Source organism: Peromyscus eremicus, chromosome 1 (genome assembly GCF_949786415.1).
Source record: "Peromyscus eremicus chromosome 1, PerEre_H2_v1, whole genome shotgun sequence".
NCBI lineage: Eukaryota > Metazoa > Chordata > Mammalia > Rodentia > Cricetidae > Peromyscus > Peromyscus eremicus.
The window spans coordinates 133,746,122-133,761,272 of record NC_081416.1 but is presented as its reverse complement, the minus strand read 5'-3'; the positions used below and the strand labels follow the sequence as shown (position 1 = coordinate 133,761,272).

The following is a 15,151-nucleotide window of genomic DNA, read 5'->3' as shown; positions in this document are numbered from 1 at the left end:
TGTGTGTTCTGGGTACAAGCTCCTTTAATCCTACACAATTGATATTTTCTCTTACTGTGTCCTGTATGTCCATCTTTTTGTCTTTTGAAACACTAATTTAAAAGTTTTGAAGTATAATACCTATTTTTATAGATCATGTTTTTATATCATATTTAAGGACTATTTGCCTAACTCAAGGTCACAGGGACATTTCCCTGTGTTTTTTGTTTTATAGAACTTTTATAGGTTTAGCTCTTAGAATTTAGGTTTTTGATCTATTTTGAATGAATTTGCATGTGTATGTCTGTATATGTGTGTATGTGTGTGTGTGAGAGAGCGAGAGAGAGAGACAGAGACAGAGACAGAGACAGAGACAGAGAGAAGGTAAGAGGTTTAGATAGGTAGGTAGGTAGGTAGGTAGATAGATAGATAGATAGATAGATAGATAGATAGGGTTAAGAGGCTGAATTATCTCTTTTGTATGTGGATATTAAATAGCCCCAGTACCATTTACTGAAAAGACTTTCATTTCTCCATTAAATTGCCTTGGTGCTTTATGAAAAATCACTCATAAATGCCAAAAGTTTATTTTTCCTATTTTATTGCATTGAGCTTATGTCAATTCTTCACACTACTACCACAGTGTCTTGAATGCTGTAGTTCTTCAGTAAGCTTTAAAACTGAGACATTGAACTATACAGCTTGATCTTTGAAATTGTTCTGGTTATTCTGGGTTATTTATATTTTTATGTAATTTCTAGGGTTCAAAACAGAAAGGTACACTGGAATGTTTATATGAGTATATTGAATCCATGGATCTGTTAGGGAGAAAGCCATCTGTATGGAATTGGCCAAACTGTGAAGTGAATGTCTCCCCATTATTCTGGTCTTCCTTCATTTGTCAGCAGTGGTTAGAGACTCTACAGTTTACAATGATGTATTAAATCTCTTGAGTACATTTAAGGCATTCTTAGATGTTTTTGTGGTTAGTGTTTTCTTAACTTCATTTCCAGGCTTATTGTATACTTGTTGTTATATATTGAGTTCTTGTGCTCTTACTCATTTATTCTAGTGGTTATTTTCTGGACTCCTTAATTTTTTCCTTGTGTTTGTGTGGTGTATGTATATACATGTCCATGTGTATTCATGTGTGTTGAGGCCAGATATCAACATGAGATGTTATTTTCATTCACTCTCCACCTCATCTTTTGACATAGTGTCTTTCATTGAACCTGGAGCTCTTAGATTTGGCTGAGCTGGTTAGCCAGTGAGCTTCAGGGATCCACCTCTTTCTACCTACCCAGCATTGGGCTTATAGGCTTTTCATGTGGGTGCTGTGGATCTGAACTCAAGTCCTCATGCTTGCATGACAAACATTTACCAACTGAACCATCTACACTTCATCCTTGGTCTTTAATATACAGTGATTACACCAACTGAGCCATCTACCCTTCATCCTTGGTCTTTAATATACAAGGGTTACACCAACTGAACCATCTACCCTTCATCCTTGGTCTTTAATATACAGGGATTACACCAACTGAGCCATCTACCCTTCATCCTTGGTCTTTAATATACAAGGATTACACCAACTGAACCATCTACCCTTCATCCTTGGTCTTTAATATACAAGGATTATACCAACTGAACCATCTACCCTTCATCCTTGGTCTTTAATATACAAGGATTACACCAACTGAGCCATCTACCCTTCATCCTTGGTCTTTAATATACAGGGATTATACCAACTGAACCATCTACCCTTCATCCTTGGTCTTTAATATACAGGGATTATACCAACTGAACCATCTACACTTCATCCTTGGTCTTTAATATACAAGGGTTACACCAACTGAACCATCTACACTTCATCCTTGGTCTTTAATATACAGGGATTACACCAACTGAACCAACTACCCTTCATCCTTGGTCTTTAATATACAAGGATTACACCAACTGAACCAACTACCCTTCATCCTTGGTATTTAATATACAAGGGTTACACCAACTGAGCCATCTACCTTTCATCCTTGGTCTTTAATATACAGGGATTATACCAACTGAACCATCTACACTTCATCCTTGGTATTTAATATACAGGGATTACACCAACTGAGCCATCTACCCTTCATCCTTGGTCTTTAATATACAGGGATTACACTGTTGACAACTACAGTTTTTAATCTTTTTGATGCTGTTGCTGTTTCTTTTTCTTGCCTAATTGTTTTGACTCAAGCCTCTTGTACAGTGTGCTGTAGAAGTATTGAGAGCAGACATCCTTGTCTCATTCCTAATTTTAGGGAAAAAACATTCAATTTTTTACTATTAAGGAGGATATTAGTTGTAGAGGTTTGGGAGATGCCTCTGATAAGGTTCCCATGGATTCCTAATTTGCTAAGAGTTTTTATTAGGAATAAATATAGAAGTATGTTAGATGCTAGTTTGCCTCCAGATGATAATATTATTGACTTTTATTTATTAATATGCTATCTTTACTTTGTCAAATGCTGAAGCAATCCTGCATTCCAGGGAATTATTCCTAAATTTTCATAGTAATTTGTTATATTAATATTTTATTAATGGCTATTACATCTAGAATTGCAAATGCTATCAGTGAATAGTTTTTTTTTTTATCATTTTGCCTGGCTTTGATAGTAAGGTAATTTTAGACTCATTGAAAAGGACAATGGTTGAGTGGCAAGATGCACAACTGTGATATTAGCACTTGGGGTGCAGAGATAGGACCATTGGCACCCTTGGCTTCATTGCAAGTTTGAGGCCAGTATGGTACATTGAGACCTTGTCTTAAAAAGCAAAAATCTGAAAAGAAAAGGAAAATAGCTGTAAAAGATGGGAAGGAAATGCTTGCCACCTTTTCATGTGATGGGGACAATTCCATTCCATTGCTCACTGCTGAGCCATTGCCATATGAAGTAAGATACCTGTGGAAATATTGTGTTTTATTTAATACCCTTGACCAAACAGTAGTGGAATGTATTCTAGAAAGATGTTGTACCACAAACTATTGAGATGTAAGAAATGTGATCAATGAACTGCATTGGCAAATAGTGGCACCTGAAAGTCCATCCATAGTCAGTGCTTCAGTGAGTACTGACCTCTTCAGTGTAATGCAATGAATTAGGATAAAGTAATGTAATTGGTTTCACTCACTGATGACTTGCTTTAATACTTCTTTTGGTTTATATAGATCTCCAATTAAAAATAGAACATGAATTATATATAAATTATCATATTTGAGAGCTGCTGGAATCTACTAAAATTCTCTTACATAGACTGTCTTGAAGGCAATTTAAGTATATAATGTTGCATTATCTGACTTACAGTCAGGATTTCTCTTGGTCATCATTTTCTTTTCATTTTATTACAGAGGAGGAAGGAAGAGACTTGAGTTGTCTGGTAGCTTCCCTTGTTCAAGTAATGATGGATCCATATTTCAGGACAATTACTGGATTTCAGAGTCTGATACAGAAGGAGTGGGTCATGGTAGGATATCAGTTCCTAGACAGATGCAACCACTTGAAGAGGTCAGAGAAAGAGGTAACCAGTCTTACTGCCTTACTAGACATTTTTTAAGTGTGTGTGTGTGTGTGTGTGTGTGTGTGTGTGTGTGTGAGAGAGAGAGAGAGAGAGAGAGAGAGAGAGAGAGAGAGAGAGAGAGAGAGAGAGTGAGAGTGTCCCAGGTGACTCAAGTTTCTTCCAGGTTGAGAAAAACTAACCAGCACAAACAACAAATGCTCTTAATCACTGAATCTTCACTATAGGGCCATCATAATATATTTTAAAACACTAAATGAACAGAAAAATGAGAAACTATTGAAGGTTGCAGGACAGAAATGTCAAGTCTCGGAGAAAAGCAAACCCATCATAATAGCAGTGGAATTCTAAGCAGAAACCCTGAAGTCCAGGCAGGCCTAAAATGATGTATTTTAAGTCCTGAAAGAAAGACAAAAACAAACCCCAAACTACCAAGCTAGGTTATTGTTACCAGCAAAATTATGCTTCATAATCAAAGAAATAAAGACCCTAAGAAATAAAGATCATAAGCTACAATTCATTAAGCAGTCCCTGAAGAGTACTGAATAGAGAGATTCCTTCACTTAGAGGAGGAAGAGAAACACACCAGGAAACAGTAAATCTCACTAGAAGATTTGATAAGCAGATGGAGAATGAATCAGGAATTACAGCAGATGACAGGAGTTAGTTCATAGTTTTGAATAGTAACACCAAACCTTAAGGATTTCAAATCACTAACTGAAAGAGGCAGACTGTCAAAAGTGTTGGATTGAAAAACAAGGCCCAAGTATTTGCGGCCTGCAATAAACATACCTCACTGGCAAAGATAAGACACAGTCTGAAAGTGAAAGGGTAGAAAAAGTTATTTCAAGCAAATGAAATCTGTAAGTTAACTGGAGTAGCTATATTCACATCCAACAAAGCAGACTTCAGAATTAGTTAGAAGATGTAAGGTTATTCATTAATAAAGGGAACAGTTCATCAAAATACTTAACAGTTATAAACATAGCTGCATCAGATGCTGGAAACATTTCTGGACATAAAGCTGACTCCAATACAACAATTATGGATAGCATCAATACACCTTTGTTACAGCATGAATATAACAATGCTCCTTGTGGGTTTATGCATTTGAACACTTGGTCCCCGGTCGTGACAAGTTTTTTTTGTTTTGTTGGCTTTTTATGGCACCTTTAGGAGGTGGATCTTCACTAGGGTAGGGCTTGAGGTTTCTAAACTAAGCCTACCTCTCGCCCTCCACTTCATGGTCCATGGGACAAGCCACTGCCAAGCTTCTGCTACCGAAGAGCCATCCACCCCATGGCGTCTTCCCCACCATAATGGATTTTATCCCTTCAAACTGCTTCTTGTATTGGTTACAGCAATGAGAAAACTAAGTAACAGAAATTTGGTATCAGGAAGTGGAGCCATTGCTGGCATGAACCTGACAGTTTATAGGCCATTGGAACTGGTGTTCTGAAGGAACTTAGGAGGTTCAAAAATAACGTAGCCCTAGAACTCTCTAAACACAGTGTCATGGGCCATTCTAGTGTGAGTGGAAAGACAAGGAAAGTGTGGGAACATGGAGAGTGAAGACATGCTCAGAGGGTTTCTAAAGGGAACAAGGACTAGAAGCCGTTCATGTACTAGTCTGTCAGTCTAGCTGTGCTCTGCTCAGGTCCAGAAAACATGAGTAAGGCAGAACTCAAGAGTCATGGGCTAATTGGTTTGGCAGAGGAGATTCCACACAGCAGACTATTCATGCTGCAGACTGGTCATTGTTGTTCACTTGGCTTACCCAGATTTGCAGTGAGGGCCGAAAGTGGAGCCGGGAGATATTAAAAGTGTACTTGTGGCAAGGGAAGGAGTGTGGATCTAGTTAGAGCTGTGCACGGAAATGGGCAACTTGCTGAGGAAGAGCCTGAACCAGATCAAAGTTGGTGAGGGGCTCACTGCAGAATGGCTGCGGTTCTTAAAACGATGAAGGTCGTGAAGGAGAAACCTTGAACGTTAAAAAACAGTAGGAAAGGTGCTTGGGGGAAGGCCTCACCTAATGCAAAGGTCTTCCTTCCAAAGGCAGAGTGAATCACAGCCAGCAAAGTGCTTTCCTAGGTTCAGTGGCCAAGTGCTCAAAAGTGTGACCCAAATACCTGACTTACAGCGCTGCTCAAAGGGACTCAAACTACACCTTGAGCTGTTAGTGAACTTGGCATTGCCCACGTGGTGAGAGTGTTGGAGGCATGCAGAATGCAAGAGTGGAGGTGAGCTATTACATGGAGGTTTGTGCCAATTGTTTGATAAACCCATTAGACACCCAGGTGTGCTGTGCCTGAAGCTGCAAGGGTGAAACCTAAGGTGCAGTGGGGACCCGAAGATATTGGAGATACCAACAAGCTGCAGGAACTGGCCCAAGGGAGAGGCCATGTGTGTCAGAGGGACCAGAGTTGGAGGCAGGGCTATAAACTCCCATCTGAGCACAGGTGACCCAGCCAGGTGGAGGGCCACGGGTTTGGTGTTTACCCTGCTGGTTTTCAACCTTGCTTTGGTATTTTTGTTTTGTTTTTTGCTTTGTTCCATTCCTGTCTTTTGAGTGGGAATGTTTGCTCTGTACCAGTCTATGTTGGAGGTAACTTATTCTCTAATTTTGTATGAGCTCACAAGTACAAGTCACTGAGTCTCAGAAGAGACTGGGCTTTAAATTCTTGAATAATGTTAAAGCTGTGAGCCTAGGGGACTTAGGGAGCTGGACTAAATGCATTCTGCACTGAGCTGGCCATGAGCCTATGGGGACCATTGGCAGTGTGGTGGTTTGAATGTGGATGTTTCCCATAGGCTCATGTATTTGGACACTTGGTCCAGCTGTATAGCTGTTTTGGGAGGCTTTGGGATCTTTAGGTGGAGCTTCACTATAGGAAGTGACTTGCTAGTGCTGGGCTCTGTGAGTCATAGCCTGACACCACTTCCTATCTGTTCCCTGCTTCCTGATCCACGTACATGTGAGCTAGCAGCTGCCACAGCTGTCACAACTTACCTGCTACCATGCTTTCTCCACCGTGGATTAGACTCCTCCAATTCATAGTCATTCCGAAGATTAAAAACAAAACCAGCAGAATTAAACTGCATTACAGAACAAATATATTTAATAGACATCTACAGGATATTCTACCTAACAGCTGCAGGATACACATTTTTCTCAGCAGCCCATGGAACTTTTTCCAAAATAGATCCTATTTTAGGACATAGCCTCCTTAACAAATGAAAAAAAAGTAGGCGCAATGCCAGCGGTACCGTGCTACCTAACTTCGAATCATACTGTAGAGCAAAGGTAACGGAACCAGCATTGGACTGGCACAAAAGGACATGCAGACCAATAGGAAAGAAAGAGTCCACTAAGAGAGAAGTCCATGCAATGGCAGCTACGTACTAAAAACATACATGGGAGAAAAGACAGTCTCTTTAATAAGTGGTTGCCAGGAAAACCAGATTATCCACATTTAGAAGACTGGAACTTGATTCCTTCCTCTGCCTGTAAAAAAAATCAATTCAAAATGAATCAAAAGCCTCATAATATGGGACTAGAGGAAAGCATACGGGAAGTTCAAGCAAAGGCAAACAGTCAGTGCTGTGTGGATGAGGGGAAGAGGTAGCTCTTATGCAGTGCTGGCAGGAACATAAACTAGTCAAGCCCTCAGACTCAGTATGGAGCTGTGTCTTAGTTAGGGTTTCTATTGCTGTGAAGAGACACCATGACCACAGCAACTCTTATAAATGAAAAGATTAAATTGGGGTGACTCACTTACAGTTTCAGAGGTTTAGTCCATTATCATCATGATGGGGAACATGGCGGCATGCAGGCAGATTGGTGCTGGAGCTGAGAGTCCTACATCTTACAGGCTACAGGAAGTTGACTGACACACTGGGCGGTATCCTGAACATATGAAACCTCAAAGCCCACCCCCACAGTGACACACTTCCTTCAGCAAGGCCATACCCACTCCAACAGAGCCACACCTCCTAATAGAGCCACTTCCTATGAGATTTTGGGGGCCAACTACATTCAAACTACCACAAGGTTCCTAAAAATCTAAAATAAACTACCTTATAACCCAGCTATCCCACTCCTTGCCAGGAGGGTCAAAGGTCACATACAAAAGAGATACTGCCCATGTTCACTGTGAAGTCAGTTTAGGTGCCCATCATCCCAACTAAATGGTAAGAAAAATCCAGTGTATGTCTACAAGACATAGTACTGTACCATAAAAAGGGAGGGACTGTGGGGCAACTGGAGGTCATGACAGGATAACATGTTTTCTCTATGTGAGGAGAAGAACCACCAGGGAAGAGGGGGTATAAGTGTAAGAGGGCAGATGGTAACAATCACCATATACATGTATGGAAATGGCATTATGCATCCCCCTGTTGTATAGAATTAAATGCTAAGAGTGTCCTAGCTGACTAAAATCATCTTTGGAATTTTCACATTTCCTGAACATAGGCTGTAGCAGTTAGGAACCCAGATTTTGAGAGGTAACACCTGTGTGGCTCCCTGGGCTCCCTGTTCAGCTTCAGAAGGCCCTGCAATACTTCCGAGGCCAGGCAGCCAGGCTGGCTCGTCCAGTGTTGGTTCAGAAAGCACCGTTGACTAGGGGTAGTGCATGCAAATGAGCGGCCAGCAGCTGCTTCCCAGGACACTCCATCTAGGGCTGATGCCAGTTTCATGAACGTGCTGGTCAACCAGAAGTTACAAGGTTTGGCTGATGGCTTTGTGTTGCTCTGTAGACCCACTGCAGCATGTTTAAACGCCGTGTTTGCTTCTCCACCTTCATCCAGGGCAGCATACTCATTTGTTTCTGTTACTCCACCTGCTAATCAAGAAGAGTTACGTTTTGTTTTATTTTTTGAAACAGAGTTTCTCTGTGTAGCACTGGCTGACCTGGAATTCCCTTTGTAGACCAGGCTGGCCTCAAACTCAGAGATCCACCTGCCTCTGTCTCCTGAGTGCTGGGATTAAAGGTGTCCACCGCCACCACCTCCCAGCACTTTTGTTTTAGTTAAATGTATGTCTTGACATAGATAGGTCTATCTGTTCACATGGCCTCAGCTCAGCCCAGCCAAGTGTTTGAGGGTTAGATGTTTTCATGTTATCCTCTTCAGTTCCAATAATAAATGTAGGAATACATGTGCCAACCAGAGGGAAGCATCAAATAACCTCTTTGTCTGTCTGTGTTTGCCAGTCTCCTTTATTCTTGCTGTTCTTGGACACCACGTGGCAGCTGTTAGAGCAATATCCAGCAGCCTTCGAATTCTCCGAGACATACTTAGCAGTGCTGTGTGATAGTACCCGGATCTCACTGTTTGGCACCTTCCTGTTCAATTCTCCTCATCAGCGGGTGAAGCAAAGCACCGTAAGTGACATGCTACTGTTTGTATGTATGTGCATGTGCATTTTGTATGTAGTGTGTAGGTATGCATGTCCTCCGGTGTGTGCAGGTGTATGTGAATGTGAAGGCCTGAAGTTGATGTCTGGTGTCTTCCCCAGTGCTTTCCACTCTGTTTTCTTGAGGCAAGTCTTTTACAGAACCTGGAGCTGCCAGTTCTGGCTTTTCTAGCTAGCCAACTTGGCCCAGGAGTTATGCATGTCTCCTGAGTTTTGGGATCACAGGTGGACTCTGAACCAACAGCTAGGGAGCCTGTATGGAACTGACCTAGGCCCTCTGCATGTGTGTGACAGTTGTGTAGCTTGGTCTGTTTGTAGGGCTTCTAGCAGTGGGATCAGGACCTGTTCCTGGCACTTGAACTGGCTTTTGGGAACCTATTCCCCATGCAGGGATGCCTCACCCAGCCTTGATACAGGGGAGGAGCTTGGTCCTTCCTCAATTGATGTGCCATGCATGCTTTGTTTACTCCCATGGGAGACCTACCCCTTTCTGAATGGAGATGGAGGAGGAGTGGATAGGGAGGGGGTAGATCGGAGGTGGGGGAAGGGAATGGGAGGAGAGAAGGGAGGGGAAACTGTGGTCAGTATATAAAATAAATGAAAAAAATTAATTAAAAACAAAACAAAAAAGTGGTGCCTTTGGTCTCATTGTGTATAGTGACATTACCAACTGTGACACATGCATGTGTCTAGGTATGAGAGGCAAAAAACACTACTCAGGCTGCTTTTGGCTGGGAGTGAGGAGCATCCTAGAGAAGAATACCAGACCTTGATTGATTAGGGAGAGACCAGTGTTGGAGCCCATTTTTAGGTTTCCTATTGGCTTTACCCAGCAGGTCCGCATAGAGGCTGATTGGACCACGGGCCTGAGTGCAGGTGTCTGAGATGGTCTGCACTTGGCTGTGCTGGGGGAGGAGGTCTTTTGCTCCACCCCTTGGCATTCCTTTAAATACCCTAGGGCAGAGACAGCTGAGGCCCGATGGATTAGGATCCAGGCCCTCTCAAGGCTATCCTGTATTTTATATCTTTTTCTCTCCCTTCTATTCTTCTAATATTTCCTGCAGCTTCTACTCAAGTACTCTGGGGAAATGTGGGGGTGAGGGATCCCGGCCCCCCCCCCCCGCCCCCGCAGACCAGTATCAAGAGGAGAGGAGGCAGGCCTTGTCTCACATGAGAGTCCTCAACACAGAGGCAGCAAGATTGCTCAGCATTGCTGCTTGGTGAACTCAGGACTCAAGAGAAACTCATGTTTCTGTGTTAAACAGTGTTTTACATTGATCAATTTGAGAAGGAAATTTTGTATGATTTATTCTGTTTTTCTACAAAGATTTAACAGTTCCTAATGTAAAACTGAAGCTCAGAGGTTCCCACGGTATAAAATAAATGGCTTCCCAGTTCCACAGCTGTAATCTTACCCCCTTATGATTTGCGTGCCTGCCTTACTGGGAACTCACCCTGCCTGGGCTTTTCTTGCCTCCCTCAGCCATCCCCACCTTCCCCCTTCACTGACTCATGCACAGGTCTGTCTACTGTGCACACACGTGTGTACACACACACAGCTTAACCATTTCTCAATGATTACAAGCTTCCCCTGCCTGTAATGCAGTTATATAACCTGATTGCTCTACATTTTTTGGGAACATTTCTACTTTGCCTTTTTTTCTAATTTCAAACAAATTCCTGGCCTTTTAAAATAGAAAGTTTGTAAAAGATTCAGAGTTACCAGATAGACAATAAGAGCCAGTCATACTTCTTCCCACCTATTTCTTCCAGGAAGCTGGCTTGTCAGATGAGGGTCCTTGTTCTACATCACTAGGGTGACTGCTTAGTTTTCAGAAGGCCTGGGGGTCACCTTCCAGGGCAGCCCATCTCTGTCTTGTGCTAGGACACGTGTCACACACTTGTTGGTTGTTCCGTGTGCTGCTGTGGGGACCCTGGTCACTGTGTCTGTAAGCCTAAGGTAGGGAGGTCAGCAGCCATCTAAGGTTTGCACGACCCGTTTAGATAACATTTTTTTTCAGTTAGCACCTTCATTGCCCAGAGTGCAAAGCTTCCTTGGTCCAAAGGCTGGGAACATGATGAACAGGCAGCGTGCTTCTCTCACTTACATCCATCATCATTTTCAGGGTAGAGTTGTTGCTCCCATGAGGGCTGAGTGCTCTAGTGACAAAATCTCTGGAGGGTAGAGGCGTGAGAAAAGGGGGTGTGTATCTTCTCACACGTGTGCTTTGCTTTACAGGAGTTTGCTATCAGCAAAAATATTCAGCTGGGTGATGAAAAGGGCTTGAAATTCCCCTCGGTCTGGGACTGGGCTCTTCAGTTCACAGCAAAGGATCGGACCCTTTTCCACAACCCCTTCTACATTGGCAAGAGCACTCCTTGTGTACAGAATGGCTCCAGGAAGTCTCTTAAGCGCTCTAAGGTAAACAGCAGACAGCAGCCCATTAGCAGTGGAGACCCCATCCCCATGCTGGTGCAGTACCACGTGGCTTTAGACATGGTGTCTTTACAAGTGATAGAAACAGGCCCTTTGCCAGGAGACAGCTAGTGCCGGTTTTGAGAGGCCTTCCCGTTTTAACCGATGTGATAACAGCTTGACTTTTTTATAGTCAGCCTAAGAGATGGCAGATGGCAGATCTGGGCCTGACTTTTTGCTAGCCTGCCCATTCTTTCATGGGCTAGTATAGATTCTTTTCCTACCTCCACAGTCTTATGAGCATGCACTAAAGAAAATGGTACTTGCTTTCCTTCTACTCTCCTGACATGGTAATAACCTTGGAGAGTCGATCCAAAAAGCTAGTTCCAGAGAAGACCAGCATAAGCCCACAGGGGAAGGAGGACCATGTCCTTCAAGGCTGAACCCCTCCTGACATCTGTCAGTCCTAGCTGGTTACATTGCACCACTAGTCCTTTGGAAAAGTGGGTGTTCCAGTAGAGTAATGCCAAGATCTGTCTTCTGTGCAGAAAAGTTACAGCTCCACACTGCGAGGAATGCCGTCATGTTTAAAGAATGGAGTCATCAGTGACCAAGAATTGCTTCCGAGGAGAAACTCACTAATACTGAAACTGAAGCCAGACCCACTTCAGCACACTGACAGCCAGAACAGTGGAGTGGAACAGTACTTTAAAGAGTGGTTTTCCAGACCAGCCAACCTACATGGCATTATCCTCCCACGTCTCTCCGGAACACACATAAAACTGTGGAAACTGTGCTACTTCCGCTGGGTCCCTGAGGCACAGATCAACCTTGGGGGCTCCATCATGGCCTTCCACAAGCTCTCTCTCCTGGCTGATGAGGTGGACATGCTAGGCAGGATGCTGAGGCAGCATCGGAGCGGCCCTCTGGAAGCTTGCTATGCAGAATTGGACCAGAGCAGGATGTACTTCAGAGCCACAGGTCCACACGACACTCTGGGGACACCAGAGTATCTCTCCTCTTCATTTCCATTTTCTCCTGTAGGAAATCTATGTAGACGTAGCATCTTAGGGACACCATTAAGCAAATTTTTAAGTGGGGCCAAAATATGGTTATCTACTGAGACGCTAGCAAATGAAGACTAAACCGAGGTATTTTCTGAACATACTGCGAGAAGCTGTACATTTTCTCTTTGAACTGAAATTGCTAATCTAGGTGTTGAAAACATCGTTTTATATGTAAGAAGTTTGCACTAATATTTAAAACGCGCTTAATCATGCTGCCTTCAGGTATTCTAAGGGCAGTGTGACCTCTGGTTTTGTCCTCTGTCCTTTGGGTCTGGCCCATTTGGGTCACTTGCAGCACACACTCCCCGCCGTCACACCTGCGATCACAGCAGGTTTCTCTGCTATGTGAATTTCGTCAACATCTGTTTTCCTACCACCTATTAAAGGTTATCTGATAGTCGGATTACAACCCAAAGAAGGTGGATAGGAAAGTCATAAATTAGTTTTTAATGCATTTCCGGTCATCTGATAAAACTCCCAGCAGGCCTCAGTTGGCATCCATATATGCTTCTCTGACTGAACTTAGCTAATGAGGGTTTGTGTTCCGGGTAAAACTTTATTATTTTAGTTCACCTCATTTAGGACCTTAGATCACTGTGTTTCAAAATCACAAATTTGCTTTAATTCCATACAACTAAGTTTTAAAAAATGCACTGTAATTTTAAAGCATTCACTGTAGCTAATTAAACCTAGAAGTGCCTTTGACATTAAGAGTAACAAAGAAGCTAGAATAACAGAGGGAAGTATAATCCCACTGTTTAAAGTTAGGGCATTTAGACCCCACTGTATATCGGGAATAGCTTCTTGCCAACAAGCCTCACCAATAGCCAGTAGTTTTCAGAGCCACAGTTTTGTCCCTCAGGAAGTCACCCTGCAGTCTATGGGGTACAACCCTTAAAGGCTCTTTAGGCAGCAGGTGCACAGCTCCAGCTGTGGCTGAGGGTGCCCAGTCCATGGACAGGAGCATGCCACACTCTCACCACGGGCTGCTGGGAGTGCTCTGGCCTCCCATGATCACGTCAGCTGACATGCTGACACAGGCCAGCATTGCTCCTTAGAAATAACTGCTGGGGGTCACGAGATGGACACATGCACAGACTAGAAGACTTCCCCAACTATTGCCATTTTAATACAGAGATGCTCCCCTTCTGGCTTTGGGGGGCAATGCCAAGAGGCTGAGAAGCCCTTGTTCCAAACCATGCTAAGAACCTGGCCAGCTTTACAGGGCCAAGTTCAGAAGCTCCCAAGTGTTGATGTGTGGAGGGCTTCTTTTCCCCGTTTAAAGGTGACTATTTCCTAACGGACAATGGCAGTGTCTTAAATCACCACCTTGGATTTCAAACTACTTTATAGTAAAGTGCTGATTTATTTGGTTTTCTAAAACAGAATTTCTCAAAATAGGTTGGCCTGTGTATGTGCTGCTTAGTCAGTTCTACTTTTTTACCTTTTCCGACTGTTTAATAATGTCTGCATTTAAAGAGCACATGTTCTTACAAGACAGCTTAATGAGTTCTGCTCTTACGGCTGAACCTAATGTTTCCACCCATCTGTTGTTGACTTCTGGAAATAGCATTATCAGCAGTGAGGATGCTCCGGTCCCTTGCTGCAGAGCAGCCCTGGGCCTGAGACATGACCACGCCACCACTGGAGCCTGATAGTAATTCCCCCATTTTCATTAAGCTGCTTTGCTACTTCTGTAAATTGTTCTAAATTGATTTGAGGGTTGACAATTTCTTTGTAATTTTCATCCCTCACATTTACTTCAACTCCTTTAAGAACTTAGTTTTTGTTAACTTACAAAGAGATCAGGTACTATTAACACTACTTTATGATGGAAATTGCATATTTTTGTATGATAATCAATTGTAAATGTTTTTATATTTCCACTGGGTGGTTATATCATGATTATTGTGCCACAGCTTATTGTGCGTAAAATTTGTAAAACAGCTCCAAAGTCCTAGTGTGGCCTGTGGGGCAGCTGCTTGGCACCTGCTAGCCAATGACACTGTGGTGGCCGACGAGGTAAGCATGGCTGCATGCAGCATACCAAAGAGCTCGATGCCACTGTCTCAGAGGCCCTGTGGGCAGAGCCTGTGCTGGTGGTGCCCTGCAAAGGCCATGACACTGGATATTCTAGTACTAATCCTAAAGGTGGAGTGTCTTACTGTTGTTTTATGATGGGAACCAATTCCAAACCAAAAATGCCTAACTCTATTTAAGGAAAGGACATTAATTTGTACTGACAGGAGATAAAAACGGTTCAACTCATTTTTCAACAAGATCTTGCTGTAGCAGTAATCTCAAGCACTTAAAACTTGGTGTTGAGACAAAACTAAAACCTTTGTGCCTAAACACAACTGATGAACTGAAGCGGGATGAGCAGGTTGCCCGGATACTGCTCAACAGAAAGGATGTAAAGGGAATTCTGACTGCTCAATAAAATTTCCATTGAAACTGTTTGTAGTCGTCACCTGTATGAAACAATCCATAAGACCATAGCGACTGGTGTTGGGGGTGGGGCTTCGGCTCCCACCTGTACTTGTGTATCCTTCATTCATCTCTTTTGAATACCCTCTAAGATGGGCTGGAGAAACAACTTTCACATCAATTTAGAACTGGCTGTAGTTAGGCCACACGGGTATCAATGCTCTGCCCTAGCTGCTCTAACACTGGGGAATTCTGTTTCCCTGGTCCCTGGAGACTGGGACCCCACATTGA

At 43.0% G+C, this 15,151-nt stretch overlaps 1 protein-coding gene across 1 annotated transcript in view; it reads left to right on the top strand.

The window, feature by feature from the left end:
* Positions 1-14,892, top strand: part of Mtmr10 (myotubularin related protein 10) — a 52,531-nt gene extending 37,639 nt beyond the window's left edge. Inside the window, exons 13-16 of the mRNA XM_059273474.1 lie at positions 3,368-3,537; positions 8,748-8,918; positions 11,190-11,372; positions 11,915-14,892. Coding sequence (XP_059129457.1) covers positions 3,368-3,537; positions 8,748-8,918; positions 11,190-11,372; positions 11,915-12,511 — 1,121 coding nt within the window. The 3' untranslated portion in view covers positions 12,512-14,892. The remainder of the gene's footprint in view (positions 1-3,367; positions 3,538-8,747; positions 8,919-11,189; positions 11,373-11,914) is intronic.
* Positions 14,893-15,151: the final 259 nt, after the last annotated feature.